This window comes from Rhinolophus ferrumequinum, chromosome 8 (genome assembly GCF_004115265.2).
Source record: "Rhinolophus ferrumequinum isolate MPI-CBG mRhiFer1 chromosome 8, mRhiFer1_v1.p, whole genome shotgun sequence".
NCBI lineage: Eukaryota > Metazoa > Chordata > Mammalia > Chiroptera > Rhinolophidae > Rhinolophus > Rhinolophus ferrumequinum.
In genome coordinates this window covers 41,832,984-41,852,840 of record NC_046291.1, presented here as the reverse complement: position 1 = coordinate 41,852,840, position 19,857 = coordinate 41,832,984, and the positions used below count along the sequence as shown (strand labels likewise).

At 35.1% G+C, this 19,857-nt stretch overlaps 1 protein-coding gene across 1 annotated transcript in view; it reads left to right on the top strand.

Annotated features, from left to right (window-relative positions):
- The first annotated feature begins 1,712 nt into the window (after positions 1 to 1,712).
- Positions 1,713 to 19,857, top strand: part of FSIP2 (fibrous sheath interacting protein 2) — an 82,325-nt gene continuing 64,180 nt past the window's right edge. Inside the window, exons 1-9 of the mRNA XM_033112714.1 lie at positions 1,713 to 1,811; positions 2,121 to 2,246; positions 5,624 to 5,782; positions 6,488 to 6,577; positions 7,682 to 7,821; positions 8,941 to 9,082; positions 9,692 to 9,802; positions 13,277 to 13,403; positions 15,996 to 16,085. Coding sequence (XP_032968605.1) covers positions 1,713 to 1,811; positions 2,121 to 2,246; positions 5,624 to 5,782; positions 6,488 to 6,577; positions 7,682 to 7,821; positions 8,941 to 9,082; positions 9,692 to 9,802; positions 13,277 to 13,403; positions 15,996 to 16,085 — 1,084 coding nt within the window. The remainder of the gene's footprint in view (positions 1,812 to 2,120; positions 2,247 to 5,623; positions 5,783 to 6,487; positions 6,578 to 7,681; positions 7,822 to 8,940; positions 9,083 to 9,691; positions 9,803 to 13,276; positions 13,404 to 15,995; positions 16,086 to 19,857) is intronic.

The window sequence follows — 19,857 nt, the reverse complement described above, 5'->3', positions numbered from 1 at the left end:
AAAGAGACTAATAGAGGGATCAGGTCACAGAGACTGTTTCATGCTTTGTGCTTAGTCTTCTTGGGGGCACTTAAGGGTTTAAGGCAGGGTAGAGAAATGACATCAAACATCAATTTGATAAAAGATGGATTGTTGGTATAAAAGGTGGCAGGGAGATGCTATAAGATTATGGCAATCACGCAGACCAAAAAAAAAAGAAAGAAAGAAAGAATAAAACAAGAGTGATTTACCTGGGTGAGTACTGTAGAGATAGATAAAAGAGGACCAATTAATTTCAGTGAAAAAAATCAGTAGGACCAAGGGATCAAATGAATGTGTGGAATAAGTGGAAAGGGAAGTGTCTAGGAAAGGGAGTGTTCTCAGCTTCTGGCCTGGGTAGATACTGGTATTGTCATTGAGATGAGAAATGCAGAAAGAACAGGGCTTTTGTTTTGTCCTGTTTTGATGAAGAGGGTGGGTTGAAATTTGAGTATGCTGGATTTGAGATGACCGTGAGACATCCAGGTAGGGAGCTGGTGTCCCAAAGTTAGTTTTCAAATTTAGGAGTCCTAAGCCTATTAGTAACATCAAAACAAATAGAGCAGATGAAAAAGTGGAGTATATCGATTAAGAAACTGCCTGTGGGGATACTATTTTATAGTGATTATCATTCTTTTCTAATCTTCCGGAAAAAAGGGTAATTATTGACAAGGCTGTTTTAAAGATGAAATGTAGTATCTACTAGGTTGGTGCAAAAGTAATTGCGGTTTTCACATTTATTTTTAACTTTTTAAACCGCAATTACTTTTGCACTAACCTAATAGTACAGTATCTGGAATTAGTCAATTCTCAATAAATGGTAGGAATTGCTACTAAAGGGCCAAGAAATAACAGAGAACAACAGTGGATCAAGGAACCCAAGAGGCTAACTCCAAATTCCTGAAATCAGGTACAGTCTCTGCCCGTAACTACTCACAGTCTCCTTAGCTCTTTGAAGAAAGGGGTCATATTTTATTCATTGCTGAATCCTCAGTGCCCAACTCAATGACTGGCCCCAAAGTGTCAGGCACTTTATAAATTTTAGCTAGATGGTTGAGAGGGGGAGAAAGAGAGAGTGGTAGAGAGAGAAGCGAGGGAGAAAGAAAAGAGGGAGACTATAGGGAGGAGGACCTGTGGAAGGCAATGAGCCCCTAAGAAAACCAATGTATGTTATGTAGGATCTGGAGAGGGAAGTGGTTGTGGGGAACCTGGGACAGGTTGTGGTCATAGTGTCTATGAGGGGGACATGTAGTAAGCCAGGCCCCTGGTCCTAGAAAGGATCACACAGTCATTCCTGGATTTTTAAAAATTTTTTTTTCAAAACCACACCTCCCTGGAGGCCAGTTGAAATTAGCCAGCTATGTGCCAGCAAAGTTTTATACGCTGTGATTTTGGTTTGGTTTGGCTGAGGGGTGCTGGTGTCATAGAGAAATTATATTCTGACTGTGGGCCGCTTAGACTGATTCCCCCAACTCTGGGCGCTCAAGCCTCAATCACTAGGGGCCCCCCTCTGAGGGCTCCGCCCTTCTGGGGGCCTCAGGTTCGGGCCTGGAACGCTGCAATAAAGGAGTGTAGAGCGCGCGGGGTACTGGTCATTCCTGGTCCAGTCGGGACCGAGGGACGGCGACAGGGAAGAGGTGTGAGGGAAGGAGAGAGGGGCGGGCGGCAGGGAGGCACAGGGGCCCCGGCCAACTATGGAGCCCTACCTCGGCGCCTGCTCCAAGGCTCCTAGCGTCACCGCCACCAAGACAGCCACCAGCAGCCTGGAAGCGGGCAGCCAGAAGTGCGGAGATGTGAGTGGCATGAGGTCTGGGGTCGTTGTCCTCCACTGAGCCAACAGCCAGGTGGGGTGGGGCAGGGAGAGCCACTGAGGAGTCCCGCGCTTGGTAACTGTCTGCTTCTGGCGCCCTCGTGCGTCGCAGCAGTTGGCACTGGCCACAACTGGCTGGTGACTTGGGAACAGGTCTTGGGGGCTGTCCGGCAAGGTGGGCCCCTACACTGACTGCATGGCCATTTGCTTCCTTTGGTAGGAGTAGATGGGCCAAAACTAAATGAGTAATGCCTAAAAGGAAAGATACAACTCACCAATTGTTATCTGACAGGGTGCCCACAAAACCCACTTTCCTGGGGTCGGAGCGTCTCAATTACTGGATCTGCCTCTTGGGGTCAAGCTGCCTATGATCCCAGGAAGCAATACTTTATACTATACTACGAAGTTAAGTGAAAAGGTAAAGCAGTTTTTTTGTGTTAACATTGGTTGTCTTTGCCCTTTTCTACTTGCTGTTAAAGTCAGGCACTGCGTTATACAAAGTCCACTAAGGGAATTTACATTAATATTCACAGGGAAAAAAAATAATCAAACCTACATTTAAATGAAACTATTGTTTAGGATGAATACCAAACAACTTCATATAGTATGGTTTGGATGGAATGAGGGTCTAGAAAGTTTAGATTCTTAGTTCTGTCTTAATTTGTAATTGATGGAAGCATATTAACTTTTCATTTATAATAACACTGAATATATACCTATTTATTGAGATTTTATTTATTTAGAAATGTTTGTTTAAAAGGTGGAAGGCCATTGGTGCTGGCTGGCATTTAATTAGATGTTACAATTTTAACCAGTAATAACTTGGACAAAACTCTCATTACAGAACACTTCTCTACGATTTTGTTTTGAGCCAAACTCTATCTCACACATGAGAGTGAGAAAAAAGTAGAGTTGAAATGAGTTAACATGTTTAGAACTTTAACCTCAATTTAATGGAAGAAGGCTCTGCCTCCCTGAAGAGACTCTAGGACTTGCCCCAACCTTTCTACCCAGTCTTTTCTCCAACCCAGAGCCTCAGCTGAAGTCTTTTATATGTGCTCACACATACCATGTTAATTCTTCTGTGCCTTTGTTCACCTTGCCTCCCAAACCTGGCATACCCTCTCATATTCTCCTCAACCTAGGAATTTCAGCCATCTTTCACGATTATTTTCTGAACTATTATAGCCCCCAATTAGCTTATATTTCTTAAGAATTTTCATTGCCCTCGGTTTGTGTAATTTACTCAACACCTGATTCTGTAATTACAGTTTTATACCTTCAATCATACTGGGTTGTAATGTGTACTTCCCTCAAACCCTGATATGTTTTCAGTCCTCAATGCTACCCCGACCCTTGAATTGCCCCTGTCCTTGACTCAGTAACTAACACTGAAAGAGGTTCATTACATTCTTGTTGAGTGGTCGCTTTGATTATTATTGCAAAAAATTCTACAAGGAAGAATTCTGAGTGACCCCCTTACCTTTCTATTGTCTATGACATCATTAGAAATGCATAGGGCCCCTTGGTATTTGATACTTGCCTTATAAACATGATTTCTTAAAGTAAGTTTTGTTTCTGGAAAATATTTACTTTTAAAAACAAATATGTTCCACTAGAATAGAGGGAGCTAACCTCACACAATTTAACTGAGTCACACTCATACTAACTAGCTTTCCTAAAGCATGTTTGAAAGCTGTTATCTCCTCTTTTGTGTAGAAACTTAGACCTGTCTTTCTTTTCTCTGCTTCCTCAAATGTATTGTTTGTTGTATCATCATTTTCTGTTGAACATTAATTCACTTGTCAACTACTTTTTAAAAAGATGTTCTCTCTATCTTTATCACATTAATTCCCTCAAAACTGTCTTCATTTAATCATAATTAGGCACTAGACTATTTCTTTGAAGACTGAATTTGTAAGACCTGTCTTTTTTTTTCAGTACAAGCTCTTCAATGAAGTAATGCTTTATATGTACATTTTTACTTTTTTGTTTTGTTTTATTTTTTTAAAGAGGGAAACCACTTATTTTAATTGACAACAGAAGGGTTACCCTGGCTCCAATGAATGGATTTGTTTAAAAGGTGTTCTTTGTTTATAGGTCAGTAGCCCAGGTTTGATCTTGAGAGACATCTCACCACAGATAAAAGTCAGTATCTAAAAGAGGTTGACAACTAAATGGCAACAGCTAAAAGAAACAATCAGTCGAATCTTTGACTCATGATAGTTGGTTGTTTCCCTCACAGGAAAGATATGGGTTTCATATCTGTCTCACTGAATTCAAGACATTGCCCTGTAGAATTCCTTTCTTTGTCATTTCAGTGAAGCATTGGTAATTAAAGAATTGCATTTTATGATTTAGACCCCCTGAAAAGGATGAAATAAAGTCTGGTATTAAGCAAGAGAACAGAAACTTATCAAGGAAGCTTTAAATGGAAAAGGAAAGCTAACATCCTATCAAGTTCCATCAATCTGCCCCTTTTCCCACAGAAGAAGGATCCTCCCACCTACCTTGAGGGAGTTTGTTTTAGAATCCCACCCAGCCAGACTCCTTAAAAATTAACTGAGTTGGATACTGCCAGACAGAACAACATGGAGGTCACAAACTGGTACCTGCAGACAGGTCAGGATTGTGGGGTATTATAAATTGAATTGGATGCCTGCAAACAGGGCAAGCACTCTCAGGTTTTCCACATCTCTCACACATTTCAACTGCCTTTCACTTGAGTCAGTTCCTGCTTTGACATTACTTTAAACTAAAACTTCTGTTGTTCTGGCAAGAAAAAGAAATAATTAAAGAAAAACAAAAAGAAAGAATGTAAAGACATTCTTTTACACCTAATTCTATCCTTCACTTCTTCCCTTTCAGAGGTTCTCGCATAATGCATTAACAACATCAGCTATTGAAAAATGGACCAAGAACTCACACCAAAACAAACAAACAAACAAAACCCTCCCTTTGTTAATGTTTTAATTTATAAATGAGATTAAATAACTGAGCTGTTTCCTCTAAAGTAACAGATATAGAAACATGACTATCAGCTGATCTTTTCCTTCTTTTATATGTTAATGGCTACTGTATAGGGTTGTATTTGGTCTTTACACATATGGAGAAATCTCAGTTCCTATCAATATCCTTTATAACTAGTTATTCAATATATTGAACTTTATAATATAGATCTTGAATTTTTTCCTGAGTGTAGCACTCAAATATTGTTGGGTTTCTTGCATTAGATAAGACCTCAAGATACAAACTCTTTAATCTATCTTTAATATCTGAGTTTTACTTTACCATATTTTGATAAAGTTATTTCCATGAATCTTGGTGAAAGATTTTCTATTTTTCTTCATTTTCAGATATTGAAATATAATAATCATAATTAATATTATCCCTTTACCCTTTGAATACTATGCCTTGACCACGAAGGAGGGAGGAAGGAAATGGAGAATCTTAACATTAGCTTTATACATTAAAACAAATTTTATCCTATGATCTTTCTTTTCCTTTCTTTCTTTCTTCTCTGGCTCAGAGCCAGGAAATGATGGACATCAGAGGAGAAATTAATTGAATGAGGGTGGGTTTTTAGAGTAATTCAGGTCAGTGGAGTAAAAAAATGTAGAAATAAGTAATTCATGTTTCTTAATGCAAAATTTACTGTTGCTGGTTTTTTCCCACTTCAGATTACTCTTGCATATTTTATTTTTAGTGAACATTCTAGTCATTTCAACAGGTTGATACTTAAAAGTGAAATTAGTTAATTTTACATTTGTCATATTTTTAAATCTGTGTTTGCAGCTTTTTCAACCTTATAATTTTAACCTGACTGATCCTTATTGCCGACTTATGGAAAACCAATATAAAAGTCTCCATGATCCACATTTAAGAGCATACTATAAGTGCAAAGATATCCTGATGAGAGTAAAGAAAGGTGGCTACATCACCAGCAATAACAAAGTAGGTCGGAGATTACTTCTTTTTAATCATTGAAGACCTCCAAGACTTGACATAAGCTTGTTTCTATACCTCACTGTGATGGGGGTGGGGTGTCACCTTTAACTTGGTCATGAGAAATACTTAATGGGAAATTCCATAAATTACTTAATATTTGGGTCAATAGAAATTGGACAATAGTTTCTAAAGGATACTACTTCCTCCACCTTTATTCTTTGTAATAACAAAAGATGATTACTAAATAACTTGAGGATATAAAGGTAATTTCCCAACTGTCCTATTTCATAGTCCTATTTCTATGTCTCTAATGGCACTATATGCTTTTCAAGGATTGTGTCTTATACACTTTTAAAAACTTGAGACAAAATAGGAACCTAGCAAAATCAACCTGATAGAATCCTGATAGAATATAAGAACAGTCTAATTTGTATTGAACATTATTATACATTGGTATTTCATATTAAACTACAGCTGTGTATACTAAATTCCTATCATGGCATAAATCATATTAATAAAGTAATGAGATTTGGATAGACATTCCCTGTTGTTTAACAATTGTAGAGATACAAAATAGATAGCAATTTATTACTCTTGAAAACAAAATACTATCAAATTGTATATTATTAACTATTTTTTTCCTGAAAGTAATTTCTATGATTTTTAAATATTTATATTTATATATACTTTTGCAGTTGTTTTGTTTTATAGATTGTATGTAACTTGCGGGAATTGAATAAGTACAGACAATATCTTACCAGTTTAAATTTAGACTTTGAAAGAAACTATATAAAAGAACAAGTAAGTTAAATACTTAAATTTGGTTTCTTACATAGAGTTTAGAAGAAAGGTTTATTTGTATGCAAAGTATTTTCTTATTATCTTTTTACCTTTAATTTTGACAAATTAATTAAATTTTTTTTTTCTAAATGAAAATTTAGAGCAGGAACAAATATTTTGAGGTTGCTATATTGGGCCAGGAAAGGGAAAGGGACCAGGTCATTCATTAATGTGCCAGTGGGAGCTGGCATAATTTAGTAATTAAATTGCTACTCCAATATGTCCCTTCTATCTGAATTGGGGCCAATTGGACTTGTCTATTGTGGCAGCAAGATTCTTAAGCTGGAACCCAAAACAGTTTGAGGTTTGGTAAGGAGAAGAACAGTATGAATAGTTATAATGTCTCACAGGTGACTCAGGGAACATGTACACTATGTGTTTGTACCCACGTACATGCAGCTGTGTTCATCTATACAATGACATTCTAACAATGAAGTGGAATTATTGGGTATAGAGTGAATGGGTATAAATAGTGACTTCCTTTTAATTTTTGATTCCGTGTGTGTGTGTTTGTGTGTGTGTGTGTGTGTGTGTGTGTGTGTGTGTGTGTGTATGGAATTGAGGTATTAGGGTCAAGAGAATTGAATTAAAATAAAAAAGGTGTGTGTGTGTGTACTTTTACAAATTTATGTTCTAAGCTGAGACAGTTGTATAGAAATGAGAATGACTTCCCTATACCTTTAGGTGTTTTATAGCTTCCCCCCATTTCCCCTTCAGGGCCTAGAGTTTCTCCTCCCCTTCTTCCATATTTTCATTTAATTTTTTCAGAATGGGTAGAAATGTATGATGAATAAGTTATCTTTTATTTTCAGAAAGAGAACTCTTTACTTTGGTTCTGTTGTCCATGTCTGCTCTGTAATGGATTCAAAATAGATTGGAATGCAGTTAAGCAGAATTAGCTATTTACAAAGTCTAGGAATTTTACTAAACACTAAATATAAAAAGGAATATAAAAGGACAGTTTTATTTCGTATAAATGTAAAGAACATTGTATATGTATAAATTCATGCACATATTTGTGTGTATCTCATACATATATATGATACACACTTGTTTTTAAAATAGAAAATGCTTGCAAAACAAGTAAATAAACTACAAGAAGACAGTCAAATACCTGGACATTCTGATGTCACACAGTTCCAAAACTGGTTATTACAGGAGGACACCCAATCTGTTAAGGACCAGGAACGATTAATAAGGCACAGGTGAGATCGAAGTTAATGCATATTTTATGTATATATTGTGGACTCAAATAAGTTGGGAAAATACTAGAAAGAATTGAAGTTAAGCTTTATAAAAAAGTACTAGACACTCCCTAAATCCACTGTTGCCCTCAGTATGGAAAGAAAGGGAGACCAAGAGGTACAGGAATAGAAAATTTTGGTGCAAAGTTATGAAGAAACAATTTCTACCAGAGAAGACAGGGTTTCTGGAAATCCAAGGGGTAATCCAAACTGATAACTGAGGAATGAATCAGATCAAAATCCTTCCTATAGTTACCGATGGAGGGAAGTTATCTTTTAGCACAGACCTCTAGCAATAGCTTTTTATGATTCATTTTTAAGGGCTGACAGCATTAAGTTTGAGAAAGTTAGTGCAAAGTCAAAAATGGAGGTTTAATATAACTATATAAGGCTGATATAAATGTGCATCGTCCCTAAAAAGAAAATGTGTAAACTATTCATATATGACCTACTCATGTTCAATCTTTACCATTCTGTGGTCAAGCCCATATCTTAGGAAGTGGTTGGATATTATAGTTCTTTCTTGTCCTTCCTCATTAAGGTAAGAAGTTGGGCTGCATAGCATGACTTTTATATCCCTTGGCTTCATTTTGTGGTAGTTCTGTAATGCATATTGACATACCAGAGACCCAGACTATCAATGCAAGATTTGTTCAAGACTTTGTAAAATACATGGTATACAGTATACATCATTTTCTTAGGAAATTCAAATCTGTTTTTTATTCCAGATTTGAAATCACTGTTTCAGCTGTTTCAGCCTTCTCTGCAAATTCATATTCTTAAACATACTGTTATGAATACTTACTATGCAAAATGTTTTTTATGACTTTGCTCCATATTTTACCATTGTTTTGGCCATAAGAACAGATACTTATATGGTAGAGAGAGCTGTATAACAAGTAAAATACGGTGAGAGCTAGCTTACAGGTCCATGAACAGCTGACAGAAAAATTATAAAATTCCTATAATTCAAGAAATAAAAAGCAAGCAAGGAGGTGGTTTGGGCATATCAAAGCAGTTGATGACATTTTAAGGGGAAAAACCCAATTCACCTTCATTTGCATTTGCACTTTTAAATAGATATTTGGAAATGATAAGTAGGGAATTAGAACAACGTGAGCGCACAGCCGAGGAGCAGTACCTATTGCGGATGGATAGAGAAGAAAGACGACAGCGGGAAGATACAAGAAGAAAACTTTGTCTTCGTAGAAAAATTGAAGAGGTAAGAGACATCAACCTAAAATATTGAAAGAAAATTTGTGTACCGTTGTTTTATTTGTAAATAATTTTAGCTGTCCATCACACTTCTTGAAGTTATTTCAGGTCTAAATAATTTACCTACATTAATCTTACCTCACATAAAACAAGGAAGCTGACACCACAAACTATATACTATATATATGAGTCAGTAACTGCTCTTTAAGAGATGATTGTAAAAATTAGACATTATTTAACTCCCTTATAGCCTTCAGTATGGGAAGAGCCTTTTTTGTTTGTTTGTTTATAAGGAGAGCGCAGCTCACAGTGACCCATGCGGGGATGGAACTGGCAACCTTGGTGTTATCTTTTTATCAGCACCACCTCTAAACAACTTAGCTAACCGGCCACCCCAAGGGCCATGTTTTAAAAATTTAGCTTTAGTAAAAACTAACCATGCCTGCATTTCTAATCTGAGTACAGTAAGGAAAGCCCATTCGAAAGCCAATGTATGACTTTCAGTATGCTTGATGTGATTTCCGATAGGCCCTTAACTTATAATTTGCTTGCTGGTGGTGGACAAAATACAAAGATTTACTGTAAGCACTGAGTACAGTAACATTTTGCTCTGTAGGAATGGAAGACAAAAGAGATGTTACTTCTGACAAAGATTGGAGAAGACGTTAAAAGAGAAGCTAGGATAGAGGAACAACGGCGTAGAAGCAGAGAAGAGAGTGACAGGAAGGTATGTTTAACCTCTAATTTGGGAAAAGCTTCTGCTAGTTTTGATTTTTGAAAGTATACTAACTATATAAGATGACGATGGATCTGTTACCCGAAATGATAATGCTTTATACAAAACTGAAAGTTATTAAAATTTTTACTATATTTTGACCATATTATATTTTGACTATAATATAAAAAGTACTACCCTACTATTTGATCTAACTACTTTTGACTTTATCTCACACCATAAACTATACTTGTAATTCCTATAGAAAAAAAATGACATAACTGACTTTTCCTTAGAATCAAAATTTCTTGGAAAATGTTCTCAATGTTTCCCCACCAGTTAATTTTTTAGAATAAATGCTTTTAATTTTAAATGATATATAATATTTTATCATTTAGAGTCTAATCAGTATAAAGAGGAAATCATTTTTAATTCCAGCACCGTGCTATTAACTTACTGGTGTGTGCACTCACACACACACACACACTACATAACAAATATGCACACACATACACTTGCACAAAATTTCTATGAATGTTTGTATATTTAAATAAATAAATTCATGTTATTATAACTCATAGGCTTTTTCGTAGATTGCTTTTTCATTTAATAAAATAATATTGACAACTTTCCATGTCAATAAATGTTGGTCTCCAATTCTAAATCATCTTAGGTAGTTTATTTTTGACAAACCTAGATGTAAGTGTAAGATTTACATAATCTGGTTGTATTTATATATACTGCTATGTAGCAAGTTTTTTAAATATTGGAAATTGAAACATGCATGGTATTTTATTCTACTTTTGTTACATGTACCTTTTAGTATTGTCAGGGACTCATTGTTCATACTATATGGCAAGTTCAGCTTATTTTAATTTACTGTAATTATTATTTTCTAATATTCAATTTTTCACCAGTTTTTTTCAGTGTGAGTTCCCTCCATTTTGGCCTTTTTTTTTTTTTTTTTTTTTTTTTTTTTTTTTTTTTTTTTTTTTTTGCTTCCAAATATCCCCAAAAGTATCTTTGTTTTTGGAGAGCAACAAAATACCCCAGGTTTGCTCTTAATTTTTGCCTGATGCCAATTACTGTTCAATGAATCCTGGCCAATTTTAGTGGCAAGTAGTAGTGCGATGAATTAAATTCTGGGCACTGGGTGTGCCCATTAGACATGATCACAAAGGGGAGGCAGGGTGACACCACAGGCTGCTCAAGCCATGTTAATAGCAGAGCTGTTTGAAGTATTGATATTTCCAATGGAGTTATTCTAAATTGTGTTTCTTAAAATCATTTTTTTAATATGAGAGGCTTTCAATTCATGTGTGTGTGTTTCTTATTTTTATACCGTTTTCTTTCAGATTTGACATTATATATATATATTTTTACTCCAAATTATGAGCTTAAATTACAGAGTTATAAAAATCTTTAAAGGATTTTGCCTTTGCATTTTTGTCAGAAAAATCAGTTGTATCACTCTTTTTTTGTTCTCTGACCTATGTGTCTAATTTAAGTTACTGATTATTGTATCTTTAATAATTCTTTAAATCAGTAGTGCTAGCCTTCCAAGTTTGTTCTTCATTTTCAAAGTTGTTTTGGCTAATCTAAGCCCTGTAACATTTCCATATAAATTTTAGAATCACCTTGTCAATTTCTACCGAGAAGTCTTGCTGAAATTTTAATTAGAATTTTGTTGACTCCATAGATCACTTTAGGCACAATCGATCTCTTGACAATACTACCTTTTCCAACTTATTAACCCAAGTATGTCTCTCCATTTCTATAGGTTTCCTTAACTTATCAATGTTATGTAGTTTGCAGTGTACAGGTCTTACACATCATTTTCATAGATTCATCCCTAGGTATTTCATAATTTTTATTCTATTATAATTTGCATTTTTATTTTGAATTCTGATTATTTGCTGTTAGTATATAGAAAAGCAATTTTTGTATTCATCTTATATCCTGCATTGTTAAAATCACTTAATAGTTCTAGGTTTTTTTCCGTATGTCAATTGATATTCTACATAGATTATCATATTTGCCCGTAAATAAAGGTAGTTGTATTATTCTCTTCAAATTGTCTTATGTTCTTGTTTCATTTCTTGTTTGACTGCACTGACTAGAACCTCCAGTACAATGTAGAATATAAGCAATGATAGTGAACATTATCATCAAATATTTTGTTTGTCCCCTCTCTCCTCTCTGCACACATATTAGGCTGCTTGATGTGGTCCTACATCTCACTGATACTATCTTCATTTTGTCATTTTTTTTTTCTTTCACTGTTTTCCTTTTGGGTGGTTTATGTTCCTGAGTAGACATTAATTAACCCCTTCTTTTGCATTGTCTACTCTGCTGTTAATATATCCTCTGTATTAGTTATCTCACACATTTTAGAAGTTTATTTTAGTCTGTTTTATATCTTTCATGTCTGCTTCACCTTGTGAATATGTGGAAAGCAGTTATGTAATCTGTTTTAATGTTCTTATCTTTAATTCTAACATTTGTGTCACTTCTGGGTCACTTTTGATTGATTAATTTACACATTTTATGGGTCACACTTCCCTGCTTCTTTACATGCTTGGTATTCTTTCATTGGATGCCAGATCCAGTCTAATCTATATATATCATGAATTTTACTTTTGGGGTGTTGAATATTTTCATATTCTTATAATATTTTTAGCTTTTCTTCTTGGATGCAAATAATTTATTTGGAAACAGTTTGTTATAGATCTTGCTTTTTAAGATTTGTTAGATGGGGCCATAACCATGTTCAATCGGGGACTAGTTATTCCCCACTACTGAGGCAAGACCCGTTTTATTCCTCTCCCCAATGCCCTGTGACTTAAGGAGTTTTTCAAAGTGGCTGGTGAAAGTAGACATGATAGGTAGGTGCTGAGCACTGTTCTCTCTAATTCTTTAGGATGGTCCTTTCTGTGACCTCGGGTAGCTATTTCACAGTACTGATCCATTCTCTTACTAAATACTCTAGGGAATCATCTGAGGATATCTGGGGTTCTTTCTCTGTGCGACTGTATCCTTTCTGGTATATCCAAGATCAATATTAGCCCAAAGATTCACAAAAGGAAGTCACATTTTACATATTATATTATGTTTACCTATGGTAGGCCTGAGTGACTTGTGGTTAAGTCACTCAGGCATCTTCTAATTGAAGATGATTTAAAAATTCCCTGAACTCACCAGGGTAGCTATGGATTAAAAGACCGTTTCTGATCTGAAACTGGACTAGTTCCCCAAATTTGTGCAGTGAGGTAAATTGCATCTATGGGTTAAATATATTCTTCATGTTTGACCACAGATGAAAATGTACCCCTTACTACCATCCCAAATTTGCATTCAGCATAACCTTGCAAGTCACAAGACAGGAATGACTGTTCATTTCCAATATACTATCATATTGTAAATATTTGTTTTGTGTTTCTAAATAGCAAGTTGATGTTAACCAATATATTTTCTTTAATATATTAGAAACAAGCCTTTCTAGAGAAAAAAATGGCGTATCATTTACAAAAAATGCAAGACAATGGCTTTAAAAGAGAAGAGATGGGAAAAAATACATTTGATTATAGAGGACAAAATGGAACACATTATGAATGTAAGAACACTAAAATCTGATATAGCTAGGTATAAAGTGCTTATCTATGTATTTATATAAAAATTCTTTTGTAAAACTTTGTTTGCTTACACTTAACTACTTGCTTTCTACCAGGCATAGTTGTAGACATTTCCCTATTACAGTTCAAGTTGGAAAGTAGACATATATGTAAAAATTAAAATAAACTAAAATAATCTTATCAGGTGGTTCAGTAGACAAGCTTGCCTATACTGCAGTTCTCACTAATTTCCCTGTACTCAAAATAAGTATTTTTTGCTATGGAAACTTGAAAAAAGTGTGTGTAAGATAATTGCTATCACATACCAACACAGTGTTCTGCTATGTTGCCAGTCAGAAAGAATAGACAGTATCAGAGAAAAACGAAGGAAAGAAGGAGTTACAGAAGGAGTGAAAGTAAGGAAGAAAGAAAAGAAAATAAAGAAGGAAATGAAGAAAGTTTAAAAGAAGAACAAATCTCGACTAGCAACCTTTTGTGTATAACATAAGACTACAGTGGGCTTTATGAAATTAAATTAATTAATGATATTAATTAAAATTGCATGGCCAGAATGTAAAACTGTAGACTTGTTTTAATTATCTGTGACTACGTAGTAACAGGAAAGAACATGATCACCTTCCAAGCAGTTATCATCATAGCATCCCATCAATCCTATCTCTGTCCTATTTATCCTACATCTAGGTGAGAACTACCTGTTTCACTCCAGTAGATTATTAGCTGGTCTCTACTGGCTCTTATTTTTACCTACCTCAAGTCCATATTTTAAACTGCTACCTAAGTACACTTAAAACTCTTTTCTGAGGGTTTCTACTTCTGGCCTAGAAACTTAAAAGATTCCCATTGCCTCTAAAATGAAACTCGGACTTCTTCAGCAAGCATTCATTGCCATTTAGAGTCCAACCCACACCTAACTTTTTAACTTTATTCCACACTACCTTCTTGAAGAAAGGCAGCCGAAGAAAGGCTCTGATATAGGGGTGACATGCATAGATTCATGAACCAAACTGCTGAAGTCTACGTCCTGCTGTACTATTTGCTAGCCATGTTAATACCGTGTTTCCCAAAAAAATAAGACCTCACTGGAAAATAAGCAGTAGCATGATTTTTCAGGATAACATCCCTTGAACATAAGCCCAAATGAGTCTTTTGGAACAAAACTTAATAAGAAACCCGGTCTTATTTTCAGGGAAACACGGTAGCTTGGACAAATTACTTAACTTCTCCGAGCCAGTTTCAGAATCTGAAAACAAAGATAATACTCCTAAGTAATTTCCATAAAGAACCTAAAAGTTCTAGCCCATAATAAGCACTCACTTTATTTCATTGTCCAATCAAATGAGACTACCACTGACCATTCCTAAAACACAAATTACCTTTCGTACTTCTGTGCCTCCCTTTATGCAATTTTCTCAGCTTGGAATGACATGCTCACTGTCCATCTATCCAAATCGTATAATTCTTTTGAGCTCTACTGTAAACGAAGCTCCATAAAGACTGTCTTAATAACCCTAATAAGAAGATATCGCTCCTTTGAATCCCTATAGTACTTTGTGTCATTCATCATACACTTATTACATACTTCCAACTGTCTTAATCACCCGTAATAATGTAACTTCCACTTTTGTGTTTCACAGAGCACCTAGTACTGTATATATGTAAGTACGGATTAAATATATGTTTGCTGAATGAACTAATTCAATCTATTAAGCTCATTGAGATAATGACAGCAATCTCATGCTTCAAAGAAGAAATCACTTCAGTAACTATATACATCCCTACATTTTCAACTGTTATCTTTCTCATTTAATAGGAAAAGAGTTTCAAGTAGACACTTTAAACATTGTTACCTCAAATCCCCTTCTAGTGAAGAAGTAGAATATAAATGAATTTGGTTTATAATGTCAAGGTGACAGAAGAATATCTGTTTCATAAATGAAATTGAATTATACTTATATAGTTGATAATGTTGTCATCTTCCACAAAGTAGAAGGCTTCCAAGGGGAACGCAGAGAGAATGAGAGAGGAAAGGACTACCAAGTGAATCTGCTCCAGTGGAGAGACAGATCTCTCACACTTTATATTTCTAATGAAAACCCACTGAGCACACATGCTGTGAGGATCCTCTGCCCTCCTGAGTGGTTAGAAACACAACTATAATCACCTCTATCACGAAGGAGGGGTATGTGTATGGTTGATTAAGCTAGGCTGTGGGGCACGTCCAAGGATTGCAATAGTACTGTGGGCTGGTGGGTCTCCAGCCAGTAAGCTATGTTGGTTATGCATCCCCGCAGAGAGGACATGAGATTTGGAGATGGGTGTAGCTTTTTCTCTCTGCCAGAAGAAAATTCTGTCCCTCCAAGTCTATCTTTTACCTTGAAGGTACAACATTTCAAGAGCAATTGTTTTTCTTCCTATGTCACATCTCTCTGTCTTCTCCAATACTTCCCCACAATCCCACATATAAATTACCATATGACTTAATTCCTCTTGATTTAAGCACGAAAAGATAGTCTATATTGAATAATTCTATCTCACCATTATTAAAAATAAATGTTTTATTATATTTCTTTAAGCTGCTTCTCCAAAGAAGAAAAAGAAGGTGCATGATGATATAAAGACAATTTATCCTTTTAGTGACCAGAAAACAAGCAAAGGAGGACATGGTAATTGAATATTGTGATAAGAAATACTAAATAGTAATTTAGGAAAAGACTGAGTTTAGATGGCCTTTTTCCTGTGCTCTCTGTTGTCAAATGACTGATTTAATAAGTGATGCTTACCAACAATGATACAACCTCTATTGCTTTCAGAATTTGATCTCTAGTTACTGATTTAGTGTTTTGAGTTTAACATTATATCATCATTATAGAAAAATGAAGCATCTATTGCTGTTAAATGCACAGTACATGAAACCCAGCAAATTCCAAAATGATGCTCAAAATGGTTTTAGAAAACTCTGAAGTGGGTCAGAAATTAAGTGTATTAACTCCAAAGCCACCATGAACCTTATTGAAATATCACTTATTATTTATCTCATACTGTGTTACTTCACATTGTCTATTAGAGCTCACAGGATTAGACCAGAAACCCAAACGACATAAAAATCCTCCAAATATCACGCCATCAAAAGTATAAGACTGTTCAAATTGATCAATATGAATTTCCTCTCTCTATTAAATTTTCAGGGAAAAATTAAAGTATAAGAGTTAAATCTCTTTGTCCTTATCAGTTAAAATCTAAAGAAAAAAAATCTTTCCTCTCTATGTCATTTGATTATTCAGTTTCATCAAGACTCAGAAACCTGGGGAAAGAGAGTGTTGCCTTTGCTGAAGCTGACTTTCACTCTGAGGACCACTCAGGTTGAGTTAATTCAACTATAAGCTTTAGAGATTCCATTTTTAAAGTTCAGGGATTTTTGTACAGCACACCAATGAGTTCTTACAGCACACACAATGATGACTACAGAAGCCCCAAATCTATTGAAATGTAGGCCGTAAAACTAAAAGCTCAGTCTTTAAAGCAGGGGCGTCCAAACTTTTTTCAACGTTTTTCACCAAGGGCCATAGGCGGTAAAATACACAAACAGCCGGGCCACTCACTCGAGGTGAAGTACGTGTTGCCTCACCTGGTTTATTTAAGTAAACTAAATATATTTTTGGAATTTGCTGCGGGCCAATTAAAAATGGATCATGGGCCGCAGTTGGCCCACAGGCCACAGTTTGGACACTCCTGCTCTAAAGCAATTACCTCACACACAATGATTTAAAACTCTAGTGTTTAATGCAGCTCAAACTGGTTCACCAAAGTCAAAAAATCTCAGTAGTATTGAAAGAAAGGATGGTAGATGGAATATAGTTTTCAGCCTCACCAATTTAAGAATCTAACTGTGACAACTGTCCAGGAATCAGACCTACACATTTAAGCATAGCTGGGAGACATAGTCTATTAAAAGATGCATTCTGAAACTATATTGATTCATATAGGAAAGGAGGTGTGTTCTATCTATATCCACTCTCTAAGAGGGTAGAGTTGTATATGAGTCATTTCCATCTTTTTTTTTTAATTTTAGAAATGTACAGTGACATCACAAGTTATGTATTATTAGAAGTCCCGCTCTTCCCATTCATCAAATTCAAACCTTCCTACTTTCCATTTTATCACTGAACCTTAACTATGAACTCTGACAGGGTCACAGCCTTTTTTTTCTTATGGGCACTTTGCCCTACATTTTGCCGCTAGCAACTCTCAAGCAGCGTTCAGAGCCCTGAATTCCCTGTAGTCCCTGCTTCTAACCTTGTCTCTGTAAGTTTTCATTCTCAAAAAAATATCCTCAGGTATTTATTTTGGTTTATAAATTATCTTAAGAGCAAAATGGAATTTTTTGTACAATTGCATGAATTTTAACGTATGTATGGAGTTGTGTGACCTTTACTACAATCACATAAGAATAGTTCCAACATACTAAAAATTTCCTTTTGCAAGTCACACCTTCCTCACTCCAACTAATAACCCCAGGTAACCACTGATATATTCTCCATCACTATAGTTCCCCCCACACCTTGGAGAATGTCTTAGAAATGAAATCATATGATATTTGGCCTTTTGATAATGGCTTATTTTACTTAGCATAATGCCTTTGAAATTCATTCATGTTATTGAATGTGTCCATAGTTTACTCCTTTTTTATTGCAGAGTAGTGTTCCATTATAAGTAAGCACCAAGGTTTGATTATGCATTCACCAGTCAAAGAAATTCATTTTTTTCCTAGGTTTTGGTGATTATGGATAGAAAGATTAGCAATATTTGTATTCAGCATTTTGAATGAACAAGGACTTATTGAGATCTATGGTAAATGTATGTTAAAGTTTATAAAGAACTGCCCTGTTTTCCAGAGTGGCTATAACATTTTGCATTTCCATCAGTAATGCATGAGAGATCCATTTGCTATGCATCTTTGCAACCATCAGTTTACCAAGTTCTATTTTAGCCATTCTAATAGATGTAGTGCTATCTCACTGTGGTTTTCATTTGTACTTTCCTGATGGCTAATGATGATGAATATCTATTCATATTCTGTTTGCCTGTTGTAAATACTGCTTGGTGAAGTTATATCTTGAAGCTTTTTGATCATTTTTAATAGGGTAGTTTTCTTACTGTTGAGTTTTAGGAGTTATTTGCATATTATGAATACAAGTCTTTTTCAGATATGTGATTTGCAAATATTTTCTCTCCGTCTGTGACTTGCCTTTCTTTTCATTTTGTTCCATTGATTGATCTATGTGTCTATCCCTCATCATTGCCTTGATTACTGTAGCTTTTTGTTGTCTTAAAATTAGGTATAATTCGACCAACTTTATTTTTTTTCTTCAACATTTTTATGGTTATTTTAATTCATTTGCCTTTTCCATGTAAATTTCATAATCAGCTTGTCTACAAAAATTATGCTGGGATTTTTGAATAGAGTAAATTAAATAAAAATAGATCAATCTGAGGGGGAAAAAGACTTGACTATACAGAATCTTCCAATCCATAAACATAGTATCTCTGTTTAGGTTGCCCTTCAGTTCTTCCATACACGTTTTGTAGTTTTCAGCATACAGAGCTTGTATATGTTGTGTTATATTTGCACATAAACAGTTCATTTTGGGTACTATTGTAAATGGTATTGTTAAAACTTGGTTTCCAATTGTCCGTGGATATTGTTTTTATGTTTCTTTGTACAGATTTTTTAGTGGTTGTTCTAGATAACAATGTACTTAGCTTTTCATAATCAATTATGAATAAACATTTTACCTCCTTAAGTGGAATGTGGAAACCTTACCACTATATAAGACTCCTTATCTCTCTCACCTTTGTTTTGGTTGTGTTATGCATTATATCTCTATATATCAAACATCCACTTAGACAGTGTAATAAGTTTTGTTTTAAATAACAAAATAGGGGCAGAATAGTCTTATCATATCTAGTTGAATATTTACATTTTGGTTGCCCTTCAATTTTTGGTGTCCCAGGTCTCATTCTGTGCTGTCCTCCCTCCCTCCCCCTGCTCCTTCCCTTCCTTTCTTTTTCTTTCTTTCTTCAGTCTATAGGATTTCCCTAACATCTCTTTTATAACAGATTTTCTGGTACTGAATTATCTTAGTTCTCCTTCTTCTAAGAATAGATTTTACCTTCATTCTTGAAAGACACTCTTTTCACTTGATATAGAATTGTAAGTTAACAAGGTTTTTTCCCCAGATCTTTAAAAATGTTGTTCCACTTCATTGTGTTCTGAGGAGATATCTGCAGTATTTGAATTCTTGATCTCTGCAAGTCATGTGACATTTTTCTCTGGTTAAGATTTTTTTTTTTTTTGGAAGTTAGTTTTCAGCAATTTGTTTATGATGTATCTTGGTGTGGAATTCATTGTTTTTGTTTCCCCCAACTTTAGCATTC